The following is a 27,183-nucleotide window of genomic DNA, read 5'->3' as shown; positions in this document are numbered from 1 at the left end:
GCGACATCCTTTCAACATTACAGCAACGTGATCTGGATGGGACTTAGATTATCCATGGGACGTATTTGTAATGTTGTTTGGAGAAATACAGATATCTATAGGATGTGCGCAATGTCTCAAACGTGATGTTCTATGGACATCTATGGGACATTAATGGTTAACTGGGAGGCTAAAAAAAAAAAAAGCAGGTTCCCTTCTACAGGCAGCATGCCTTCCCAACAGTGTGTTACATCTTACTAGACAGGTTGTATGCACAAGTCAGGAAAGATGCTATGTATATGCCTGCTATGGGCAACTATGCTGAGGTGCTTGCAGTTCTGAGCTCAGAAAGGTTCGTAGAAATGTTTTTGAAAAGTGGACTTCTGTTTGTGTTGCAACCTTATTATTCAATGATTAACTAAGGTAACCCAAACACCAGGTATAAATGATGCTTCACTGCACCAACAAGCAAGCCCTTGACCCTTTAACAGACACAAGTAAACCTATCACATTGTGTCTAAAGCATTACGAGTGTGCTACTGATCAGGTATTGTTCATGAAAAGTCAAAGCCGAAAGCTGAGAAACGTCTTGTATAAAAGAAAAAGCAGGACTTATATGTGTCCACTATACATCTAGTCCATTTTCATCACGCAGGGCATACATATCCTTGTTACCTGCTTGTACTTACTTGTGGCAGCTTATAAAATAATCAAAAGCAGCCTCTATTTCACAATACAAGCAGCATGTCAACGCTTTTTTGCATGTTTTCATTGTGTTTATTGAGTACCCTTTGTACCAGCATTACTTGTCAGGACTGCCCATTATCACAAAAGCTATCAAAGAACAGATGCTTTTGGAAAGCCTCAAATCATATGTATTTCTCACACATATAGGGCTGTGATGTGTTGGTGAGGCCAATAAACAGATAATTTATGATTGGTAGAAGTGGACATGGCAAATTGACGTTCCTAAGACCACCAAAATCATAAAAGCAAACAGCTGCAAGGAATACACATCTTGAGTATTTTTAATGACTATTTTCAATACTAAACAAAAATGGCCTTTGCCTTTTTCTCAATCTTTACTCTTGTACAAGAAATCCAGCTCAAAAGAGAAATAATTTATTGTTGTGGTGGCTTAATAAAATCTATAGCAATAACAAAACGTAGCTTAAAAGGAAGAGCAAGTAAGCAATTGGTGTATCCATTCTGTCCTATTGAGACATAAGATTTAAGGGGAGATGCTACTCGGAAAACATTTTCTTTAAATATTAGTGACAGATCAATGGAACTTTCACCATTTGCAGAGTTTGCGCTCCTCTTTTCAAATCTGTGTTTAGTTTTTTGATAGCTTATTTGCTTAATTTCTTTCACACCATGCATCTGTAAAAATAATGAATTTTTATGCAAGCTTAGGTGATAACAGTGAGCACAAGAAAGCACTAAAAATAGCTCATATTGCTCCCAATGAATAGTAGAGTTCAATAAAACAAAAAAAAATAGTGTAAGATTTGTGTTCTGGTCTAGAAAAAAATTCCAACACTGAGTTTCAGTTTTACCATTCTCAATGAAGAAACTTTTGAAGTTATCTTACTGAATATATTTAAGGAAAGCTCTGAAAGTTGTTTCTTTGGAATTCAGGACATGTTAAAACATAAGCGTGTGAATTTCATTATAATCAGACTACATAAAGTGCACAAATTTTAGTGCACAAACTCTAAAAATGCTACAAAATGAGAAACTGAGAAAAACACATTTGAAAGTGAAAAAGAAAAGTCGCAACGCTAGACTTCGGCAGGGAAACAATTTTTTTCCCATATTTTCAGCAAGAGAATGCGGCGCTCAGAAGTGGGCTATGGGGAGAAGAGAGGCCTACATCCCTGCGAAAATTCAAGAGCAGGCAATGCCGCGCAGTGAAATACCATGCGCACAAGTGCTTTTTGCATTTTTTAGTAACTTCTAGTTGATTCTCAGGTTTCATTTTTCAATACATAAAAAGAAGAGGCTTGGGTAATATGAAACACAACAAAACACAAAATCAACATTTTCGGAAAAAATCGTGTTTTTTTTTACCCTCATCTCCCCTTAAACAATGTTCAAATGAGGTCCAGAGACATATTCCTGCAAGAAAGTTCAGTCGTGAAGTGAAGTTGCTCTGAAAAGTGGGACCAATATGTTCCACTCTCCATCAAAGAGTTGAAGTGTGCATGCCAGGAGACATGTAGAGGAGAAGACAGATGCGTTAGCAGAAGGAATGTGGCAAGTCAACCAGTGGAGTGGGTCATAATTCTTGCAACCATCATAGTGCTATCGTGTGTGAATGTAACTACAGTATAGACCACTTATAACGTAACCGCTTATAGTGCAGGACCGGATATAGTGTGGTCTTTTCAGACTCCCGTTAATTTTACCATAGCACTCTATGTATACACGTATCGCTTAAAGTGCAGTTGCGGGAAACGAAATACCGGTTACAGTGCAGCTGCCTGGGCGTACGGAAGTCAGCGGAGACGGCGAACGCTCCCCTCAAACCGGCGCCCCAAGGAGTGCTCGAGGAAGGAAGAGAGACGAAGTGGAGGAGAAGGGCACGTGGTGCGAACGAACAGCCAGTGAGGCTGAAACCAGAATCTTGAGTGTGAGTCGTGAAATATCACGGCACGGATCGCGAGCGAGGGCGACGAAACTGCCAACGCCCACCAACGCTCGCTTCAAGATAACGGCAGTAAACGAAACTTCAGGGAGCGGAGCAGGAGGCGCCGGCACATCACGGCGAAGGGTGCACGCGGAGATCGTGGAATGTGAGGGAGGAGGGCGGCAGGGAAGCGGATTTCGCCTCGGCAACTCCGCCGCTTCGGTGGCTCCCCTTGCCCTCCCACATAGCTCCCTCACTTTCGACTGTCACCGTGCGCACCCGCCGCCGTGCAGGCACCACCGCTCCAGCCGGCCCAGCACCAGCTCCCCGAAGTTTTGTTTTCTGCCGTTATCGGGAAGCAGTCGTTTGCCGGCGTGGGCAGTTTCATTGGCCAGCCTGGGACAGCACCGCTGCTTCCCTCTGCGCCGTAGCCACGGCGTGCATGGTCAACACGTGACTAGAAAGTAGGGGAAGCATAAAGGAGAAAGAAGGATTCACTGCCCTTTTCTACACGTGGCTACGGTAGCGTGGCTGAGACGTCGGCACGTACACACATGTTCCGGCGCAACGCAGAATCGGCGACCTTGCCATTTGAGAGAGGGTGAAATTTCCTCCGCATTTTTTTTTCTTTCTTTTTTTTTTTCGTTCGCGCGACATTGAGGGGTCTCTCCTAAGCTTTTACTCCATGGCGGTGCCGGGAAGCAATGCCAGTCGGAGGCGCAGCCGCGTGATTTGGTTCGAATTAACGAGATTCAACTGTAAATTGAATGCAAACTTTCTAGCCACGTTCCTCGAGTGTAGCATACGCGTGGCGGCTCGGTGCACATGTTTTGCATATGTGCGGGCCTTGAAAATTGTTGCTTTAGTTATAGTGTGGTACCGCTTATAGTGCGGATATTCGCGACTCCGGCGACTTACGTTATAAGCGGTCTACACTGTATCTCAAAAAGATAAGCACTGGTGTCACGAGGGGGGTGCAGCTGACCACGACAGGTGTTCAGGAAAGAATATTTATCTTTGTAGAGAAGAGCTCCAAATAAACACTTGAACGTTACTCTGAGCAGAAAGAAAAATAGTGAATGTTCAACATGGGCCTAGCTGTTTTATCAATAAAGAAAAATAATGAGTGACAAGTGTATTACCGACCACCTTCAGCAAATCCATCGAGCTACTCAGCCAGCCTGCTCGCGATGCTGCTTTTTTAAGACTTAGCTACAACGTCCATCTACAGCCAATGTTTAAAAACAATTCATCATCATATATATATATCCTCCAACACAGCAGGCATCTTACAAAAAATCCAGCAACAATTACTCAAAGAAGAAAGAAAATTTGGCAGAACCCATCTCAGGATGACTGTCAACGGTACTGCGTTTAGCATTGAATCAATATAGCGACACAACGTATTGCCACCGTTGAAATGAGTTATGTATGAGCCTTGTACTGAAGTGGGACTCCTCTTTCACGCTTCCCTAAGAACACTCGGCACAATCTAGTGACTCCACTGTGAAGCCTGTGCGTGGCCTACGAAGTGCATGGCATGCTGGTGTGTGCGAACGCTTAGAAACGCGTAATGTGGCAACCGGGATTCTTTCTCCCGTTTCTTTCTGGACACACAGCGCCACCTAGTGGTGCTGCCAAGAAGTCTGTCTGTGGCCTCCAAGACGAGAAGCGTGGTACGCCAGTGCCTTAGAACGCTGAGAATTGTTCCCTCCCTAGCTGCGCACCCAGTGGCACATATTCAGTGACCCAAGTTGGTGAGAGGTTCATTGAAAAGCAGCCCATGCCCAGTGCCTTTGTGGCACGGCCTGCTAAAGCGTCGAGTTGCTGTCCTTGAGGAACCCTTGTGACGTGGATTCGATCCCGCTGAGCATTGGAGAAATTTAAGGGATCTTTTTCGTCATTGTCGAACAGCACATTCCCAGTAGTACATACCTAGTTGCCCAAACTGGAGTAAGAAACATTCATTGAGGAGTGGCACACACCTACTGGCACATACCCAGGGTCCCAATCTAGTATAGACTGAGCAGCAGCTACTCGTGTTGCTGGCATTTCAACATATCCTAACGTTGCCCTAAGCACACTAAAAGTAAAAGTTGCAGTGGTGTTATTTATGTTCTTGAACGTTTTCACTAGAGAGCTTCAGCTTTGCCCATACTAACTTTGTACAAGATTTTTTCATTGCTTTTTGGAAATTGTGTTGTGTAAGCAACAAGGTGTGTCACTGTTTGTTAAAATAATTTGCACAATTCTTCTTCAGTATTAAACTACAAGTCATCCCTGTGCATGTACTACAGCTGGTGTTAGTTTTCTGATTGTTTTGGCCTTTAAGCTGTCATATTAGTCACCATGAAGTTGCTTGAAAAAGTTGCCTGCAGTGCCTGTCACTAAACTAATTTTTACATTCGTGCAACAAAAAGCACAATAATTCATTCAGAACTGCTAAATTGTTTTTCAGTTTACAAAATAAATGCTTACAATTTCATGCACTTGTGAAGCAACTTATTAAATATATTAAAATAAACATACACAGTATCAATAAATGATGCATGTTCAACACACTGCTTTGTACAGTGAACATCATCACCTCATGTTTTTCATCTTAGTCTTATGTATGTATGTATTAAATTTGAAATACACTGATCCAAACATTTCAAATTAAAGCCAAAGGAAACATGTGTATGCTGTAGCCATATAGCAATAAATTTATATGCTTAAAACCACATAAAGTATCAAGTTCCATCTCCCACATGCAAGTTAGGTCAAGACCTCTAATGTTACCAATAAAAACTTGCACACACAGACAAGTTGTTGAGAGGCTGTGTACGCCCCAGCTCTTGAATGATTACAGTTGAAAAACGCCCCATATGTCCCATGTTATAGAATCCAGACACAGTTAATGGCTAGAAGCATCGGGGTCTGCCGACTGTTGCGTACCTATGGACAACAAAAATATAAAGTGCCACTTGCCTTGACATCACAACAATAGAAAAAAGAACTAGGTTTATTAGCACATAGTAGGCAAAGTAAAATAAAACACATTTCCAATCAGCACCTTTCTTCAGCCGATTAAAAACTTTTTAGATGTTAGCAGGTAGTGATGCACTGAAGCAAAGTTTCATTTTGTCACTCACTGATAGTGCATCAGTCAATTAACCCCACAGAAGGATACCTGGAGAGATCCGAAGTTTGAAATGAAATTTCTGGACTGGTATATTTAAACAACTATGCCATGCATCATGTTGAACAGCATGGGATATGCCAAATATCAAGTCTACTATGTTGACTTGGTTCGTGAACAGTGAAGTTTTATTCCCCAAACTAAAACTGAACCAGAACAATATCAATGCACATTGAACCCAAACAGAACTCTCTTCTTGTTTTGTTTTTTTTGCCGGCTTGACCATCTGGACAACATAACAAATATAGGCAGTTTCCTTATATGGCTTTCATTTCCATAAAAGACTGTTCATAAAACTGTTTTATAAGACTGTTCCATAAAAGACTGTATATGTTAGCCGGGATAGCTGTACACCTATATTTCTGCAATAGTAAAATTCTGATGTGCTGTAGTGGATGGAAGGTCTTGACTGCACACAGATGTCTACCAGCTCTAATTCACTTGCATGTATCATTGATTTTTTTTATTTCTTGGAAATTTCATTGACTGATTGATTTTGATTGACAGTGCCCAAAAAATTGGCAGAAACTTCAACGTTTCTTCCATCTGATGCTGGGACAACTGCAGTGAATGGGCCTAGCATTAGACATACATTTACTGGACTGACAGGCTTATTATAGTGAGTCATAGTAGCATCAATTCATAATCACATATATTCTAACTGAATATTTCCTAGGCTGCATGAGCCAATACTTTTGCCTCAGGGCTGGACACGAAATGTCTACAGACCAACTGTGTCAATTAATTCCAAGGAGTGGAAACAATGGAATACGAGCCCTATGAAAAGTGATAACCTTGTCCTTAATAATGCTTCACATTTCATATTTTTTTTGTGCATCAATGACCAATGGCAGCACTCGTGTCGATGCTGAATCAGCACCTTTTTAGTGCTACTGTATATTCACACAACTTTGTAAACCAAAATTCAATTTTATGAGCAAGGATCACAAAATAATAAACTTCATTCCATGTTTCAGGAATACGGAAATTAAAAGCTCATATTCAAGAAACTTACTTTGTGGCTATTTCAAACAGCCAAATAAGACACCATAAGGCAAGAACATTGCTAGCTATGTCTCACATAATAAGTATCTATACAAGTTCCCCATAATAAAATGTGGAGAACTCACCAAAGTAAATTCGCCCCAGGGCAGCAGTGTCAATCTTCTGAAACATTGACATGGCTGCAGACTTTGGAAGTGCAAGAAGAATCCAGATAAGTTGTGCAAAGTCCTCCAAACGTATTCCATTGCTACCATCACAAAATGCCTGCAGATGAAATGACACAAGGACATCATCAACAAAAACCTACCAATTAATTAATAATTACACTGAGCTTGTAGCTTAAGTTGTTAGGGACAGTTAGCACATGTTGAACTACTGAGGAATCTACCAAATAAAATGTAGACAAGGAAGAGCAACAGACAGCACTTACTTTGTCCATTTCTCTTCCTTTGTCTATGTCTCTTTCTGGAATCCACTATAAGGGTCACTAAATTTCTTTTTTTTTTTTAGCCTCCGAAAGCACTTTTTACTTAAGTACCAAAATGAATGTTTCATCAAGCTAATAGACTATAACATGCATAAAAAGCTTGCAATGAATGTGTCACAACAATAAGATTACAGGTTATGACCCTTAACAGCAGACTTCATGCATTCATGGCAGCACACTTCTGCAATATGACAGCCATGAGCCTGGCAGTGCATCTGGAGAAAATAGTTATAATATATACATCAAGAACCAGCATGATAGAGACCACCTGGGAATGCCAAAGGATTGGCTTCACTTCCCCCACAGATGTAAACAGCACTTAAAGCATATGCAGGGTGTTTCAGCGAACACTTTCAAAAATTCTTTACCTGTGGCAGATAGCCCAATTCTTGTTAATGAGCCGGTCTACTCGAAGCGGCGGACATTACTTGTGCAAAAAATTGAAATGCATAATCGACTAATTAATAAAAATTCACAAATTAGTTTTTAACTAATTACGTGATGGCCGATATTGTAATCTAAAAATTGTAGCCAAGGAGTTCGCAAGACGGATCCACTTAGAATGAATTCTCGGGATGACACTAGTTTCGGGATATTAATTCCCGAACTTTGCGGAGAAATGCATTGGCGTTCCAGTTCATTTTGTCCTTCAATGCATAAAGTGACGTTTTGTTAAGATACTAACTGGAACGCCAATGCATTTCTTCGCAAAGTTCGGGAATTAATATCTCGAAAGCGGTGTCATCCCAGGAATTAATTTCAAAGTGGATCCGGATCGCCTTGCAAACTCCACGGCTACAATTTGTAGATTACAATATGGGCCATCAGGTAATTAGTTAAAAACTTAATTAGTGAAGTTTTTATTAATTAGTTGATTATACAGTTCAATTTTTTGCGAAAGTAATAGTCCGCCGCTTCGAGTAGACCAGCTCATTAACTAGAATTGGGCTATCTGCCACAGGCAACCTTAAATAATGTATGAAAGTGTTCGCTGAAACACCCTGTATATACACGAGCAGCTGGAAAATTAGTAATGTTTTTATCTTGCTTCTTGCATCTTTTTATTTTATGTGGTTGCAAGTTTAATAAGAATTACTTTCCAGAACTGATCAATCAACATAATTGCCAATCCCCTACCCTCCCTCCCAAAATATGGTCCCAATATATATAAAGGGCAGAGCTTTTTCATTTTTCTAAACCTCCCACAATATAAAGCACCCAATTTTCTCCTCATTAATTCAGGTGCCTGGCTTGAGCTAGATAGTCATGATGTCAGGGACAGCAGATTCATGCTGGCATTGATGTACCAAGAGACGATTTGACATTAATGTATTCAAACAAATTTTATCTTAATGCTTAGCCTTGCTTACAGTATGTGTATCAGGTTAGCGCATTACCACATTAAACACACACCTCGCTGTGTGGACAAGCTTATGAAATAATTATTAGGTGCAGTTGTACAGGACTCAAATGGATGTTGTTAACCAAGCTTGAGAAACTGCAATGCATGATTTCAATGCACATGCCACCAGACTTGATACCTTGAACATTAGTTGGGACAAAGCGAATTACTGTGTTTGACAAGTGTTACTTGAAAGTATAGTAAAAAAAGGAAAGGAAACAAATGCTGTCATAAGCATCTAAAGCTTCTAAATTAATAATTAGCTACTGATCACCAACAGAACACTACTCTGACCGAATGTAAAATTCTCATTGTAATAAGTGAAACTTCAAAACGCGTGGCTTAGTGAAGAGAACATACTGATGTTTTGCTCAACAGCATGCCAGCCTTTTATGCTAGGTTATTTGTTACAGTTGGCTCCAGAATATTTTACTCATCACCCAAAATAAACCTAGACACTTATTAAACCACCTAAGACCTAATCTGCAAACATCTTATATCATGCATTAGTGTAGCACACACTGGAAAAGTGGGAGTATAAATGCACCTTCCAGTTGTCTTGTGTGCACTTTTCATTTCAACATGATAGTATACCTCAATTTAGTTTTATGCCATGAAAGCTAGCAAAATGTTCGCCTAAAGCATCATACTTCCCTATAAGATGATCTGGTTTCATCTCATGTGCAAGCATTAAAATATTCATGCACTGCTACAATAATGTAAAAGCCTAGTCAATAGTTTTGAGTGAAGTTCTACATAAAATACCACTAATTTCTAAAATGTGATTTATATATGATAAGGCTGAAAAAATAAATGAAGATATGAAAGATCCTTGGATCAGTAACAAATGTCAGCGTGCCAGTCATTATAACTGCAAATACATACAATTTGAATTACCGCCAATACCCATTAGTATACAATGCACATTTTGCTGAAAATGAGCCCCAGCCACAAGGATTACAATATGCACTATCTGCACTATATGACACACCTATCTAGCACAAATTAAAAATGCTTTATTAAAAAATCATGTGTTGTAATGGAAGCTTCAGCATTAAGATGGCGATTTCTTAATCAGCATATCTTTGATTAACTATGAACATATACAAGAAAAGATAGGTTCACACATGTAAACAGCACTTAAAGCATATATATACACGAGCAGCTAGAAAATTAATAATGCTTTCACTCGCTTCTTGCATCTTTTTCTTTTTATGTGGTTGCAAGTTTAATAAGAATTACTTCCCAGAACTGATCAATCAACATAATTGCCAATCCCCTACCCTCCCTCCCAAGATATGGTCCCAATATATATAAAGGGCAGAGATTTTTCATTTTTCTAAACCTCCCACAATATAAAGCGACCCAATTTTCTCCTCATTAATCTCAATGAACACAACACCAGTGAAAACGAGCCTCAATCATATTTTATCAAGACCAGGGGTGCCTCTACACTTTAGTCTGCATGACCATCTCATCCCCATCAAATCACAGCAACATGACATGCTTTATTACATTCAGTGCACAAGTATTTGATATTTAGTACACAGGGACACATCAACTGAACTGTAATGAACTACAGTGTAAGACACCAACCTCAAAAGCTTTTTTGGTCTGATACCTTTCAGACTTGTGAACCAACCAAAAAGCAGCCAGGACAGCCCGCAAGTCCACTTGCTTTGTTTGATCCTGAAAATATCCAAGTGATAGCGTTTTAACTCAGCATAGTTGAACTACTGCGAAAGTAAAATCATTCATCTAGAAGCAGATAAATTGTTAACAGCAGAAAAGAAATAATACCCACAAATTGTCGCTTCCTTCTTTTGAAGGAAACTTTCATTAATGTGGCTTCTTGCAGTAACTAACTCACAGAGCCTCATACAGCAACTTCACCTATTTCATTTGTTTTTTTACATGCACTACGATTTTGCATAGCAAAAAAAAAAAGAAAGAAAGAAAGAAAGAAGCAGGTGGAAGAGTAGGAGTATGCAAAGAGTCTACATTTTTGAATAGCGAATCAAATAGCAATCAAATCCCTAGCTATTAAATTTTGTCCTCGAATCAAACTGCCACTATTGAGATTCTGAATACTTTTTCCAGTAGTTTTCGAATAATTTGCATTGTCATGAGAATGACTCAAAACAGAATGTAAAATGAAGGTGCTCGACTTTCCACTAGAAATAATGACAGGCATCAACCAGAAAATTCAGACAGCAAAGTGCACAGCAAAACTTGTAACTCCTCACTCCTAGTGCAAATGTGGAGCTGAATCAAAACAACTATTTGACCCTGGCACTGTCACTTTCATAAGGCTCTCCAAATACTAGTAGCACAAAGAGGACTCAGAAAATGTTTCTCTGTGTGAAGGGAAATTTCATTACTAAGCACACACATTGCTTTTATTATATTAATTTCTTCACTGCACATCCCAGAAATGACAGTGAGCTGAGCCAGTTATTACTATACTGTATAATTTCAAGCTGTGGTGGGCGACGAGTTGTAAAACGCCTCCCATGAACAACCCACACAACTAGTGTGAAACATAAAATTCAGTGCCTGCAGCAAGCAATCACCTTACATTTGCAGTGACTGGCATGTCAAATTAATGAAAGCTTTCTCTAGAAAAAATTCCAATAGAGACATTTTATTGGTTTCATCTTACAGGATTATGAAACAATAGACCCGATACACTGGCAACACTGGTAGCCTGTATTTGTGTATTGGATTACAAAACAGACCTGATAGACTGAGCCTGGATTGGTATATTAGCTTCCAAGTGTATTGGTGTAGATAGGAGCACTGTCCCTAGGAAAAATTCCAATAGAAATATTTTATTGACTTCTATAGGTTTCATGTTATTAGATTATGAAACGATAAACCTGATACACCACTAAAGCTGCTAGCCTGTATTGTTCTATTGTATCATGTAATAGACCTGATATGCTGGTAAAACTGATAGCCTGTATTGGTCTATTGGATTATGAAACATACCTAATACACTGATAAAACTGACAGCTTGTGTTGGTCTATTGGGTTACAAGTGTATTGGTGTAGATAGCACTGCATGTGTACAAAAGTGTTTTTTTTTTTTCAACAAAATTGTTAATTTTAAAATGAAGCTTTCTAGGCGAACCCCCCTGGACTTTGCTGATTGTGGTTGCTGCTGCTGCCTTGCTAAATAGCTTACACACAGAACAGCACTTACATAACGAATCATGGCTTATATATAACCCCATTTGTACTACCCCTACAGATGTGCTGGCAGCCAGCTCTGATCTCAATGAAATTACACAGTGAAACAACAAACAGTACCTAAATATCCTCAATGCAACAAAAATACAACTTGGAACGCATAATTCCTTTATTAAAGTGACGCCTTCTGTGTTTTCATTCTCAATGTTTGCTGCATCTGCTTAATTGGGTGGCTTCTTGTCGAGCAATACTACCAACACAAGCTTATATCATCATCATTACTTCTATTGCATCTACTGGGACCTATAAAGCATTTTACTTGCCCAATACAAGTTTATATCATTACTTATATTGCTTCAATTGGGACCCATAAAGCATTTTATTCTTATAGAGCATTGTATTGCCCTGTACAAGAAGCTACAAAACTGGCAGAAATCTCTATGAGACCTGTACATTTTGCTATTGGACCTATAATTTTTGTATAATACCAATAGTAATTTCTATTGGAATTTCCCCTAGGGAAGCTTTTAATACCATGAGAAGCTGGCACAAATAAGCATTCTCAATACATGTAGATGATTTTTTTTTCCACTGTACCAATACTTGCTTAGCCAGTTTAATATACTGAGACCCATGACTTGTGCTGGAATCACGGCATTCCAAGCAGGAGTATTTGCAGTAGCCGATTCATTCAAGAAGTTTAAGAAGCAATTTTTTGCAACTTATGTCAGTGTGAGAGGGTCTTGACTCTCGTTGCCCTGATGCCATTTGGTAGCCCACGATGGTTTATTGGCCAGTTTCCAGCTCCTAAGATAATGTACTACATGATGCCTGCAGTTACAAAGGAATTTCCACATTCGCCACCATGGTCTTGAGTGGTCCTGGCAAGCAATTCTAGAGCTAGGTTTAATTTTAACATGTACAACTGGCCTATCATTTACTAAGAATATGAAGCTTATCACAAATTTATCACTCATACTTAAATTTTTTTACATTTCCATCAGAAAAAGAAAAAAAAAACTTTCCCTATGCTTTTTCATGGTTTCATTTTCTGTTGGCTTCATATGGTCAGGTCAAGAACATATTACATAAACCATTTGGTCCACCAGGTCATTGTACCTTGTCTTTAATAATATGTACACCAGCAGTATTTACATCTAAAGTTGGAAAAGGGACTCATGATAACATGTTGGTACGAAATGTAGGGTTATTATTATGATCCCAAAGAGAATTACTGATTTTAAATGGTTATTGCATGCTTAAGAAATAACAAAAGAATCAAAGCAAGACTCCTTATTGATGATGAATGCATAGGGACTGTGAACAAGGGAAACAACTGCTTTCCAAAACTTTGCTAGCTCATATTGCCATAAAGCAATGTCTTGCTTTGGTGATTTTATGTTTTAGTGTTTAGTGCAGTTTTGAGCGAATAAACCAAGGCGGTGTCAGCACCAAAATGCTAATACAGCTAATGAGCACAATTGCTTCTTTTGCTTTTACGCTTAACAGCGTGAAGCTGTGATACACAATTCTGAATTATGGCAAAAACTTTATAAGCAGCTCGGTGACACTACAAAGATTAGTAACCTGAGTAGTTCATTAGTAATTAGCAAATTATTAACGAGTTATTGTTTGAAATCTTTTTAATAAGATTTCAATAATTGCTTGACACAGCAAACCTTCAAAATCCTTAAATTTAATGTTTACGCCATTGACCATTGCCAACAATCACATATGCCAAGAGCAAGGAACGAACTGCCAACTCAAAGTTTTTTATAATATGCAAGGCTGTTGATACATAAAACAAATAGGTAAGTTGTTCTGCAGAACTTGTAAAACCAGTATAACTCTTCATTGTTCTTAACAAATGTACATAATCAATATTATAAGTTGTCAATGCTACAAATTTTGCACTAAAGATGCCTGAAAAAGGTGACTTGAACGTTTTCAAAGGCATCCTAAAGCTTTTGTCATGGCCACAAACAAACTGATTGCCCAAATGTGTAATGTAAAAATAGGAAAGTGCATAACACAAATAAAACTGTGTGCTGGTTCCAGTTGTCTATCCTATACTGGAAATTGATGACTGATGATTTTAGTCACCAGCTGCCAGACTGGGGTCATCCATATTTCCTTCAATGGACTAATTTATTAATTACAATTTATTCAATGAAATAATAATAATAATCAATCAAAAATTTGTTGGGTGTATAGAGGAACACCCCAATAACTTGGAATGTTTCTCAAAAAGTACAAGCTGACAAGATACTTTTTGTATAGTTTGTTTCTTAAGGCAACGACAGTAGTTGTTGCCTTAAGAAACAAACTATGCAAAATATGTAAGTGCCTGAAATGAAAAAAAAAGGAGAGCAATAATAAGGTGACTAACAAAGCTCCTATGTGCTGTGTCCCACTTATCCTTTTCCTGGAAAAAAGAAACAATGGGAAAAGTAGCTTGCAAGAAGCACTCGAATCATGTGTTTCTGAACATGCTCTACAGCTTTTTGAATTTTACTTGAGTTATGAAGTGATTACTAAAGATGCTTGTTATTGTTAATCATTTGCTTAACCACCATGCAAAATTGACAAGTCTTTACCAGATCTGAAGTGATCAACAACAGTCGAACAAGATATGTCTCTGACCAAGCTAAATGGTTTGACAAGGGGACTTGTTTTCATCAGGGCCTGATGGAAGACAACCCTCCTTCGACCACTGTTGATCCCTTCAAGCCTCCATTTTTCTGTGAACCTGTCTTGTTTGCTGGAGCTAAGACATAAGAAAAAGCCTCCCTCATACATGTATTGAACACTGGATGCCCTGCAGGCATGTTTAATAGCTGCTGTGAATGAAATTGCTCAATCAACTCTTGCAGTCAGAACTTTGCCTAATATCAGGCAATTTATCATAATGCCTCCTTTCAATCAACTCCCACCATAAACAACAGTGTATATATCATGTGATACCCCTTTGGTGACTCCTCTCACTCAAATCAGTAGGCCAAAGTAACAGTACCCGTCATTATTTTACACCATGCATCACTGAGCCATAAGTGCATCAGAAAAAGGCATATGCTGGTAAAAATACTGGAAGCTAACGTAAACAACTGGTAACTATATGCAGTTTTAGCTCACAGCTCTTCATTATTTTGTATGTTGTGTGGACGTATTGTAGAGTAGCTGACGTTCAATTCGTGATGCTTCCTCTTAAAAAGATATTTATCTATATGGTGGGATCACATTCAAAGCTACATTTATTTAGTGCTTTCAAGATGATATTACAAAAAGTCATCTTGATAGCCTCATTTCTCCCTGGTTGCGATAAATACTGCATGGGACAGCACTAGTAGGTTTAGGCAGTGCCATGTGCCAGAAGGATGTCTCAAAACAAACTTATCAGTATGCTTCAAAGACAAAGGGTTCATCATGACACCATCAAAGAAATACATGATGACTGCGACTCACTGCGGTGTGAGCAAATAATGTAGACATAGCTGCAGCAAGCATGTACTTTCATGAGAAAGACAAGCTGAGTAAAGTATTGCAACTGATTACATTTAGCATTCTGTGACAATCCTCCTGTGGTAGATTCTGTGAGCATAAATGTAGTCCTGATTATATTAAGGTAAGCTATGATAGCTTTTTAGTCTTTTTTTAATGAAACATAGCGGATGAAAGAGTGTAAGTGCAAACTTGCCAGCAGAACAGTCTGATTACAGGGTCACTGACCACAACTTTGCAAAAATGAGAGAATATGGAAAATTAATAGCTGGTAAATCATTCAACACAATCAAGTTGGCAGATTGCCGATTGGTCTCAGAACCCTGATAGTTGCAAAATTGCTCAAAAATTCTAAAGTACTATATGCTAGTATATCACATACAAGTCCATCAAAGGGCTTTTAACTTATCTTTTAAAATGGTTGAATTAGTCTGTATTTCCCAATCAGTACTCAGTGTAATGGTATGAATGTTTTGTTCAGTAATGTAAGAGAGGAATATGATAATGTGAAAACACTGAGCAAGCTTCTAATGTTAAGACCTGCGATGACAACCGTTAATACGCTACTAAGAAGCGAGAGCGGAGGAGGGGGCGCCTAATAAGACCTTCGCTGACAACCGTGAAGAAGCTACTGAGAGGCAAGTGAGAGCCAAGGGGGGCCATTAACGACACCGTCCGTGCGAGTTAATTGTGGTTACCACTGTGCCCCGTGTCACCGACCCGACAGTGTCCACTGCACCCTCCCCACGGCACTGCACGTGCCTGACTCACGCCCTTTTACTGTGCTTCTTTACTTCTCTCTTTCCACTTTCCTTTCCCCACTCTAGTCATTTACTACTGCAAATAAACCAGTCACGAAACGGATCCCAAAGAGTGAACTTCTTCCTTCGTGGCTCCTGCACGCGCGGCCGATGCCGTCCTAAGTTCAGTTAACGCGCAGCAAAGTTAGCAGTCGTTCAAAGGCAACAGTGATTAGATTCAGTCCATCGGCGCGAATATTCAACATCTAAGGAACAAAAAAAAACAGAGAAAACGCTTATGCATGCTAAACTGGCTCTTTCAGAATGCTCCCTGCATTTACCTAGCAGACAAATACTGCTTATCATCATCATCAGCAGCAGCAGCAGCATATATTTATGTCCACTGCAGGACGAAGGCCTCTCCCTGTGATCTCCAATTATCCCTGTCTTGCACTAGCTGATTCCAACTTGCGCCTGCAAATTTCCTAACTACATTACCCCACCTAGTTTTCTGCCGTCATCGACTGCGCTTCCCTTCTCGTGTCCATTCTGTAACTCTAATGGTCCACCGGTTACTATCCTATGCATTACATGGCTTGCCCAGCTCCATTTTTTTCATCTTAATGTCAACTAGAATATCAACTATCCCCGTTTGCTCTCTGATCCACACCACTCTCTTCCTGTCTCTTAATGTTAGGCCTAACATTTTTCGTTCCATTGCTCTTCTTGCGGTCCTTAACTTGTTCTCGAGCTTCTTAACTTCCAAGTTTCTACCCCATATATTAGCACCGGTAGAATGCAATGATTGTACTTTTCTCTTCAACTACAGTGGTAAGCTCCGAGTCAGGATTTGATAATGCCTGCCGTATGCACTCCAACCCAATTTTATTCTTCTGTAAATTTCCTTCTCATGATCAGGGTCCCCTGTGAGTAATTCACCTAGATAAACGTACTCCTTTACAGACTCTAGAGGCTGACTGGCGATCCTGAATTCTTGTTCCCTTGCGAGGCTATTGAACATTATCTTTGTCTTCTGCATATTAATCGTCAACCCCACTCTTACACTTTCTCAGTTAAGGTCCTCAATGATTTGTTGTAATTCGTCCCCATAGTTGCTGAATAGGACAATGTCATCTGGAAACTGAAGGTTGCTGAGATATTCGCCGTTGATCCTTACTCCTAAGCCTTCCCAGTCTAAGAGTTTGAATACTTCTTCTAAGCATACAGTGAATAGCATTGGAGAGATTGTGTCTCCTTGCCTGACCCCTTTCTTGAGAGGTAACTTTCTACTTTTCTTGTGGAGGACCAAGGTTGCTGTGCAATCCTTGTAGATATTTGCCAAGATATTCACTTAAGCCTCCTGTACTCCTTGATTTCACAGTGCCTCTATGGCTGCTGGTATCTCTACTAAATCAAATCTATAATCTATGAAAGCCTATAGAGAGGTTGATTGTACTCCACAGATTTCTCTATCAACTGATTGATGACATGGATATGATCCATCGTAGAATATCCCTTCCTGAAGCCAGCCTGTTCTCTTGGTTGGCTGAAGTCAAATGTTGCCCTGATTCTATTGAAAATTATCTTGGTGAATATTTTATACAATACTGAAAGCAAGATAATATGTCTATAATTCTTCAATTCTTTAACGTCTCCCTTCTCATTACACAGGCACTCAAAAAATGAAAGCCAATTTTTCCTAAGTTACATGTGAAAAGTGCAGCATCCATTATAGACTTGCATAATATGTATAGTAGACTTCATGACATTTTCATGCCTTTTGGTTCATCCTATTGTAGAAAAATGAGCAAAAGATAAAAGTATAAGCTTAAATTACCTTTTTACTGTAGCGCAATTATTTTTTAAATATAGTTAACTATACCTCGTTAAAATGCACCATAATCTGTGGTATGACTGTGAGATGGCTTGTGCAAGAACTCCGAGGAGGTGTGACGGCCCTTTGTTTTTATGCTGCTTTATGGCCATACCAAGCCTTAGCTCTTTACAAGTATGACAAAGTCAATATTTGAGAAGTGTTACTTAACCGTCTAGTTTAAACCAATAACTTTCTTTGATGTCCCTTCAAATCCACATAAATAAGTCGCAAAGGAATTGTCTCAATCACTGCACTTTTAACTGGTAACGTATTGCATTTTCAAATACAAAAGCTTCAGCACGGAAAGAAAAGATAGAACCATGCACAAGTACATCTGCCATGGCAGAGTATCAATGTGAAAGATGAATGACTTACTATATCAAGAGCCTCAAAGATGTTCTTGGAAATGTGGTCTGAGGGCACTCCAAGGATAGCAACAAACTCTAAAAAGCTCACCCTTGAGCTGTCACGGTTCTTTATGGCAGCTTTCACTTTGAGAATCACATCACTTATATCTCGGAACTGGATGCTATTTGAATGAAATGGGAAAAACAGCAGCAGTCAGCATGTTATAATAAAACAATTACATTACAGTGCACAGCCTCTTTACTTTACACATGAAAATAATGTGAATGAATATGGCTACAGTCGAAGCACTGCCAAACAACATCAAATTCAAAATAGAAATCCAGTCAAACTCCTGATAAATTAAACAATAATTTCATGAAATCTGCAATATATAACCAACATTTTAAATTTCTCAATCTTAGATCCATCGAACACCGTGTGTCTTTTCCGATGATTTAGCGAAGTAGCATATTGTTCCACAGCTTTTGATTTGGCAAAGTCTACGTGCACTGCATGCATGTATCTTTGTGACAAGACAAAACAACATCACCCAAAATTGAACTCTTCATTTGCAGGTGTCTTTACGCATGCAAACGTTAATAGCGTGACAAATTCCATTATGTTTTGTCATGGTGCCATCCCACAGTGCCATTGTCGCAAACAACTACCGTTAAAGGCCAACTGCAATGAAATTTTAGACTGAGTTCCTTAAATAGCCTAGTTTAAGATAATGTAGATCGATATAGCAGTCTCCGTGAAAAATTTTAGTTTTGAAATACAAGCGTAAGCATCACGGAAAGCTCGCAAAAATAGCCGTTTTTGACACCAAAACTGAAAAAAAAAAAACACTGCCATTCATGCTCGCCGGAAGTGACGCAAGACCTAGAGCGCATGACTCCTATGCATGACCTCCGAGATAAGACAATATCTGCGGCAGCCCACGGCGTGCTCAAAAATCTCGGAGGTATTGTGCTGGGCCTTACGTCATAAGGACAACCATCAGGTGCATACATTTATTTCTGCTTAAGTGCTGTTGAAAGGCTGCTAACACAAAAACTATGCAATTACCAGCGCTGCAGCTTTGCCAAGATTGCTTTAGTGATATATACTACTCATTTATAACAAATTTAGCCACAGTGATATTTCGTTGCATTTGGCCTTAACGTCGTGCAGTGATCTTGGCCTCATGACTCCCTACACCTTTTCAAACAAACAAATGGCTTCCTAGTTTTGATGAGCTGTGATTATGATGATACATGAGCAGACATGATGCCATATGACAGCGGCCACTAGCAGTAGGCATGGTCTGCTTTGCTTTTGACTCGATCTCTGGCACCACCACTGGTTGAATGAGAAGGGAAACAGAGGGGCTCGATTTTTTTAATCACAACCATATAAGGCTAGCAGGCAATGAAGCTAAGGAAAGCATAGGGGTAATTAGCTGTGGTTCAAATTGAAATGTAGAAAATAATGAAGAGGAAAAGGGGAAACCCACAACCTACGCAATCCCAAGGTTGTAGGTTCGGTCCCCACTGGCGACTAGTTATCTTTTCGTAAACTTTCATTTCCCCTTTTCTTCATTAATTTCTACATTCCCCTTTTCTACATTTTCTAGATTTCGTCACCCAATAGAGGTTACCACGCTGCGGCTCCATGCTCCTCGCTGTCGCAGCACACTGGCTGCCTGCTCTAATAAGCTTTAAAGGGTGTGATGTGAAGTGAATGAAACACTGCTGTAAAGGCTGTCACATAGGTTAACAACAGCTTCTAGTTAACATATGCACGATAAAAACATTCTCATTTGATAGCTGGTATTCTACTTATCATTTGCACCTAAGAGAACTAAGCTGAGTATAAGCATCAATCATCTGGGACTTTAAAGCACTAGAGCAATACAGGTGTGAGTAAACAACCAAACACTTCATTTCTGCTTTTAGCTTGAATCGCTCGTGCCAAGGTTTCATTACTAGGTTGTAAATATTGGATATAGCTTTTTGCGAGTAAATCAGAAAAGTAATTTCGATTTTAGTCAGAATAGCATTCCTGCTGCTTCTACGTTTGCTTTAATTTTAACTGTTAGTGAGTGGCTCCTCCAATTTTTCTTGAAGTAGCTCATCCGCAAGTTTCAGCCTACATGAGTATATATACAAACTTCTTGTTTTGTTGCCAATGCAATTTGAAACATTTTAATACTCGTGGCCATGAGTAGCAGCACTTCTAACAAACAAGTGCAAGCACACTCCCGAGTATTTAAATGCTCAGTTTGGCCCCTTTATCAAACCCACTAAACTAAGGAAACTGATCCTTTCGGCAGACCTCATCAATGGCTGGTGATAACTTGCATTGCTGAACAATGGCCATAAACTTTTCTTTTCGATGCAAGCAACTTGCCACTTTGCAGGGAACAAGCCTGCAAGAGGTGGTTATCAAAGAGGTACTGAGCAATGCAGGAGGGCCTCTGTAAACTCAAAACATCAAAGAGTGGCGAACAAGTTTACATTTATATTCTGACTTTGTGCCTTATTCAAATTCCATGCTACTCAAAGCATCAGTATTTTGATTCTGTGAAGAGATCATCTGCAAGGAGCAGGTGGGGGTAGAGCAAAGTGCATTGTTTTTGTTTGACGATGACTGCCAGAATCAGATGACTGCTGCAGCAATAGACACAAGTATTTGGCAGATGCTTTCAAGCTGCTTCAACAGTAGGGCTCTCAATGCTACTTCGCATGGAGCCCTACTAAGTATAAAAAAAGGTGACAGCTAGACAGTCCAAAATGCCAAACTTGCTTTTGGTTTAATATAAAATGCGATTTAACTTTTTAGTCAAGATAGCAGATCATTTACCAGCAGAATGGTTAACTATTTAAACTGGTTATATTTTGCAGAGAGGCTCTCAGACTACTTTAACAAGTTGATAGAGGCCTTTTTAGCCACGAAACACCATATATTAATTTGAAGGCACTTCTCTGTCCGACTCGGCTCTGCATTTTAATAACTATCTGCCAGGAAATATACTAGTAATTTTAAGCATTATCACACACATACCTTAAGAGCCCAGTACTTTAAGATAAAGGAGGGCTTAAATTTATTTTTAATTTTAGTCAAACTTCTTGCTTGGCACATATTGCTAATTCAAGTTCCAATTTGCACATTCTCATTTCCTCTTTTGTTTTTGTTTTTTCCCTCGTCTGTGCAGGTTTTGCTTGCTTGTGTCTACAAGAACCTTCACGCGTGACCGGCGACAAAAAGCATTTGTGGGCAGCCAGTGCTCTCCTACAAAGACTGGCCTGCTCTGGCTGCGGCAGCAATCATCTTCAAGCTCTATGCATGGCCACCTTTGCTGCTATTTGTCACTCTTGTTATTTACAAGTTCTGCATCTTTTCTCAAGTCATTAGGTAATTAAGTTTGACTGTGTCACATGGTGTGAAGTAGATTTCTTGCAGCATTTTAGCTTGCAGTCATGTTTTATGCACTGCACTGCATGAAAAGCTCATCGTACAGTGTGTGTAAAAAAATAGCAGCTTATTCTAATTTATCTTTCAGTTCTGGTAAAATGCAATATGCAAGGAATTCATTCAAGGATGGTATGCCGAAGAACTGGCCATTATTTATGCGTGATGCTCTGCAAGCATATGCAAGCATATGCATATGCAAGCACTTTTAAATGAAGCACAAACATCAGAAGAAAATATTTGTTTTGCTGGATAGAGTGGTGCGCAGAGTGCTTTTCCAGATGTGAATCATTCTTTATTTTCAAGAATTCATTGTAGCACAACATTCTGTTTCGTATACTTGTGTAATGCTATTCTACCGGCTGTAACTGATACCAGGATGTCATCTCTGCCTGAACCGCAGCATCACTGACAAAAATGTTTCCCTGCTATAAACTATTGCAGTCCGCAGGAGACCCAGCAGGGCAAAGTTTTGTCGACAGTGATGTGTTTCATGCAGACGTGACATCCTTGTTTCAGTCAAAGGCGGCACATTGGCATGACATCGGCATACAATACAGATCTTGTTTTATAGACGAAATAATTGTGACCGATGTCATTCAATTGATTGGTCTAAGCAAAATGCACTAGTAAAAAAATCAGGATATGCTACACTATTCCCATGGTTCACATCTGGAAAAGCAACCTGTGCATCACTCTATCCGACAATATAAATGTTTTTTTTTTCTGATGTCCATGCCTCATTTAAAATAAATTGTAACTGTGGACAAACCTCGTGTTACTGTAGCCGCTGCCACAAAATTTTGAGGGAATGTCTAATAAAAGTCTTCGGTTGTTCTTGTCAAGATGTCCGTAAGCCAACTTTAAGCGTAACGTTAGCAGGGCTTAGTGAAGTACTTCTAGACGTCCACGGCTACAAAATGTCTTGATCAAGACAGCTACTAGACTTTTGAATTATTCGTTCAAGACATCTTTTAGACATCAAATAGCTGCTTACGTGTTTCATGGGTGGCATAGCACTCACTGCCACTTAGTTCACCCTCCCCATTTGCAACCTTTCTACTATATAAGAGCCATCTCCTGCTAGAAGCCTGTTGAAAGACATGAATCCCATTCAAACATTGACTGTGGCAGCTTGTGAATGCATGTTCACAGTTAAATGAAATGTTCTTCTTAGTTTTCTTATTATTTAGAAAATTATTTGCATATTGCTTGAAGGGTAAAATCTCAACTACATGCATTTTATATGAATGCAATGAAATATTTGCCCACATTTGCACATCATTTGAAAGGGGTGAGTAGAAATCATAGGAGTGCTACTATATCTGGCTACAGGTGTACCCTTTGGTGTATCCATTTGTGTACATTTGTATCCTACAAGTGTATCCATTTATGTACTCTAATGGGTACACAAATGGATAATGCTGAATACCATAAATGGTCATACAACCAATCTTACGCCACTGGTATGAGCAGCTGTGTGGTGCAAACCTGCCTTTTGCATTGCGCTGTGGTACCATCTCAAGGACACCATGAAAAACAAAATGGCAGGCATTGAGCTGCCACGATGGCAGCCACATAGGCTGTGTGAAGTGAACTGCATTGATCTCATGCAGTTATTAGCTGTGTTAATGATTCCCATTTTACATCAAATGAAGCTACCTCATCAGGATTTCATCTCTTCTTCCCCACTGACATTGTTTCTGCAAATAAGTTAAAGGATTTGTCTGTGGACATGCGAGTGTGTCATGTGTCTGAACAATGAAGAGATGAGGACCAGAAGTTCAAGGAAGGAGTTTACTCATGCAAAGTTGATTACAACCTTGCTCATTCAGTTCTCACAAAGGATTTTGCAAATTATTTCCCATCATTCAGCTACTCTCGCTCATGTTATCATTGAGAGATTGAGGCACTGTAATGGAAGGCTATAGTCTCCTGTATTTTGCATCTGTGCATGAGCAAATCCATGACATTCTGGAGGACCATAATCTAAGCATCTATCTCAACTCTGCCATTCAGGTCATTTTTTTAACAGTATGGGCAATGTAGAGCGGCAACAAAGGCTTATTGATCCCTGCTAGCTAGGCTAAACAGGAAACTGTATGCAGCCAAACTTAAAAGTTCTATTTCTTACTTTGATTAACTCTGGACAGAAAGCACTACAGATAGACTGAGATAGTTAAACAAGGGAAGCAGTCAGTACAGAGCAACAAAATCTGTTTTGTCAAGATATATACAGGCATGAAGTGTAGCCAGCTGTTTTAAAACTGATCGCTTGTTCATGAAAGCTGCTCTAAACAAGCTGATCACGATGGTCTCATCATCACCATCAAGTTGGGGGTCCCATAAACTTGCATAGCATGTGCATTAGCTGTGCATGAGATATGTGATCACAACGTGAATGCAGACAAAGAGACATGGCAATCTGGGCCTTTGGCTAAGCTAGCTAAGGTTATGGAAGTAGGGTGTTTAAAATAGGTGAGCGAAATGAACAGCCCTGGGCCTGGCAATTCAGTGGGTGAGTTCTCTTGCATTTCCAAACAGATTGCTGATTTGGGGAGATCTTGGCATGAGAACTCAATTCGTCACGGCGAGCTATGACTATCCAGTGATACAGTAGCGCACCCAGGATCTCTGCCAGGGGGGGGTTGACAGTTTGCCAATGCCATCTAAACAGCACTAATTTCAATTTCTTCACGGGAAATTGTCAAAAAATGCGCTTTTTGCGAGTGTGCAGATGATTGCGCGTCTTACATCTTAGTTGCAGTACTCAAATGCGCAAGGAAAGAAAAGCGGTTATACAAAAGGGAGGGTTAAGTCGGCCTCAGGGGGGTTTACAACCCCTGAAACCCCACCCGTCGGTGCGCCACTGCAGTGACAGCACAAGGCTCTGCGTAAGCAAAAGCAACAGGCCGTGCTAGTTGTGTTACAGCCTGTGAGTGTTTGACTATGCTTTGGGTTTTTGTATTGGCTACCAAGCACAGTCCACACTGCTAATAGAACAGCCCTTCTTCCCTTGCCAGGATTGAATGAGTGTTACAAAATTTTGAATTGCATGTCTGTTGAGCATTGTATGAATCCTTACATGCCAAACAAGAAGGCATTATCTTCAAAAAAACTTCCAAACAAACACTGCTGGTACATCTGCGGTACTCTGTGACTGTTAAATTTCAGTGCAAGGTGGTTGTAAAATATTTTTCAGCCGCATACATTTTCATGCTGTCACAGTGCCTCCCAGCATCACATCTCATGCTTTGTGGAGCATAACAGAAACTCAATCTGAGCTACCGTGATTTGTTGGAAAATACTAGCACAAGCAGCATTATCATCAGCATTGCACAATAAGCTCTAGGCCAGGTCGTCAATGCTGCTGGCTTCACGTTCCTTGCGCATTGTCTGCTCTGCAAGCAGCCAAAGCTTGGCAAAATATTTCAGCACTCATGGCTGGGGTACAGCACATGTGTGCTTTGATCATGCAAAAAGCAGATTGGCCTAGACCTGGCTGCTAGCAATTGGCCAATGCAGTGCTGTGAAATGCCAATTATGAGCCAATGTGTACATTAGCTCAACATTGGCAACAATGGGACAAGTAGGATTCAGTGTTGGTGTGATGCCTCAATAGTCTCGCCATACCTATGACCTTAAGCACTGACTGGTTTCAATTCCAGAACTGCAACATGTTACCTATAAAGCCATAAATTAAAAAGAAAATAAGTGAATCTTAGTTAATTGACAATTCAATAAGTGAGTGATCATCATAAAATTTCTTATGTTTGCTGGCACCAAATGGTGTGTCACCAAAATAATCTATCTCTGCAGCACTATTATTAAATAGAGTCTTCCCTTAAACACCTGGTACACATTGCCAGTAAACATCCATGGCCTGTATACATTAAGATTAGATGCACAACAAAATCAATTAGAGATGAAGTAGGCTGCCAAGTATAGAAGGAAGATATGCTCACCAATTCCTACTGATGAGCTGCTGCAGGCGATTGCACACAACTGTCTTCACACGAGCACTGTCCTCCACATCTGTCTGTTTGAGATCATCATATGAATATGATGAAAGTGGAATTCGCAGGGCCCTGCAAACAACACAGGTCATTATTAAATGGCAATCAGCAGTGCAATGGTAACTGTACTAACCTAACTCATCCATTTCTAGTTACACGTTCGAGTTAACATTTATCAAGACTGTGTAAAATACAGTATTAAGTGTTAACTAGAGCATCAATGGATTTCACAACAAACTTTGAGGACATATTTATCGAAACTAGTGATAAATACAGCTTTTCCACTAAATGAATATTACTTAATTACTGCTCCACAATTGCAATTGGAACATGCACTCTATTTGATTAACTATAAATTTATTTAGTAAAAATTCGTTAATTAGCAAGCATCACTCTGCTATTTATCTTTCAAGTAGTATCCGCCGCTTCAAGTAATCTAAATGGTGTGAAAAAAATGATATCTACTACAGGGGATCTTCACCATCTGCTTTTATGAAAATGGATTGCCCAGTTTATATTCACATGCATGCACATGCATACACACACATCCGCTTTCTAGTGTACACAGATTTTAATAACAAAAAACTATTTTTCACTGTTAGCACATCTGCCAACCTGGAAATTGTATTTGAATGCAGTAAAAACTGCTGTAGGAGTGACACAGAACAAAACACAATATATACTGCTAAGAAGGACGCAAAACAATCTGTGTGCAATAAGCATCAGTTTGACTGCTGCAATGTAATTCAGCATTCACACTTGCAATATCACATATGAAACACCTGCAATGAAACCATCTCTTAATTTTCTAGTGATGGAATCAGGGCAAAATTGTTTTGTCAAAGCTACGTGGAAAAGAAGCATGTCAAGTTTCTCTGACAGTCTCAATTCTAGCGAGGTGTTGCACAGTTTTTGTGCAGATATCTCCATAAAGAGCTTTCATTTGTTACATATACATTTCTGGTACACTAAAAATCCCTAGACAGTCACGTGTTTTTATATGTTTCAAGAGGACTGCACCAATAAAAGAACTTCCTTACTTGGCCATCAAGCAGCGAACATTTTCAGCATAAAGCTTGGGGTCTTTCTTCTCCCGTTCACTTGGGACATAGACAGGAAGGTACTGAAGAAAGAAATATCAGCAATGTATAAGAATCAATGATAGCAGTTAAATGATGCAACTGTAACACATAAATATACTTTAGACTTCATTTATATTAAAGTTTTGTAAAAGCAACTAAAAATGCATACGCGTAGTTACCTCAATTTCCATGTGTGTTCGTAACTGGCACAAGGTCAACCATAAGGTCTCAAAGCTGAAATAAAAGGAATGAAAGCAACATCAATGTAATACAAACAACAGTATGTTTTTTT

General features: G+C 39.4%; 1 protein-coding gene across 2 annotated transcripts in view; it reads right to left on the bottom strand.

Annotated features, from left to right (window-relative positions):
• The window catches only part of LOC119436025 (lysophosphatidylcholine acyltransferase 1-like), a 126,802-nt gene that overhangs the window by 7,003 nt on the left and 92,616 nt on the right, over positions 1 to 27,183 (bottom strand). For both annotated transcript variants that reach the window (XM_037702757.2, XM_037702758.2), the window contains exons 8-13: positions 27,071 to 27,125; positions 26,850 to 26,932; positions 25,759 to 25,881; positions 18,368 to 18,521; positions 10,283 to 10,375; positions 6,923 to 7,061 (exon numbers count right to left, since the gene is read on the bottom strand). In XM_037702757.2, coding sequence (XP_037558685.1) covers positions 6,923 to 7,061; positions 10,283 to 10,375; positions 18,368 to 18,521; positions 25,759 to 25,881; positions 26,850 to 26,932; positions 27,071 to 27,125 — 647 coding nt within the window. The remainder of the gene's footprint in view (positions 1 to 6,922; positions 7,062 to 10,282; positions 10,376 to 18,367; positions 18,522 to 25,758; positions 25,882 to 26,849; positions 26,933 to 27,070; positions 27,126 to 27,183) is intronic.

Source organism: Dermacentor silvarum, chromosome 1 (genome assembly GCF_013339745.2).
Source record: "Dermacentor silvarum isolate Dsil-2018 chromosome 1, BIME_Dsil_1.4, whole genome shotgun sequence".
Classification (NCBI taxonomy): Eukaryota; Metazoa; Arthropoda; class Arachnida; order Ixodida; family Ixodidae; genus Dermacentor; species Dermacentor silvarum.
This window is presented reverse-complemented; position numbering and strand designations above follow the sequence as displayed.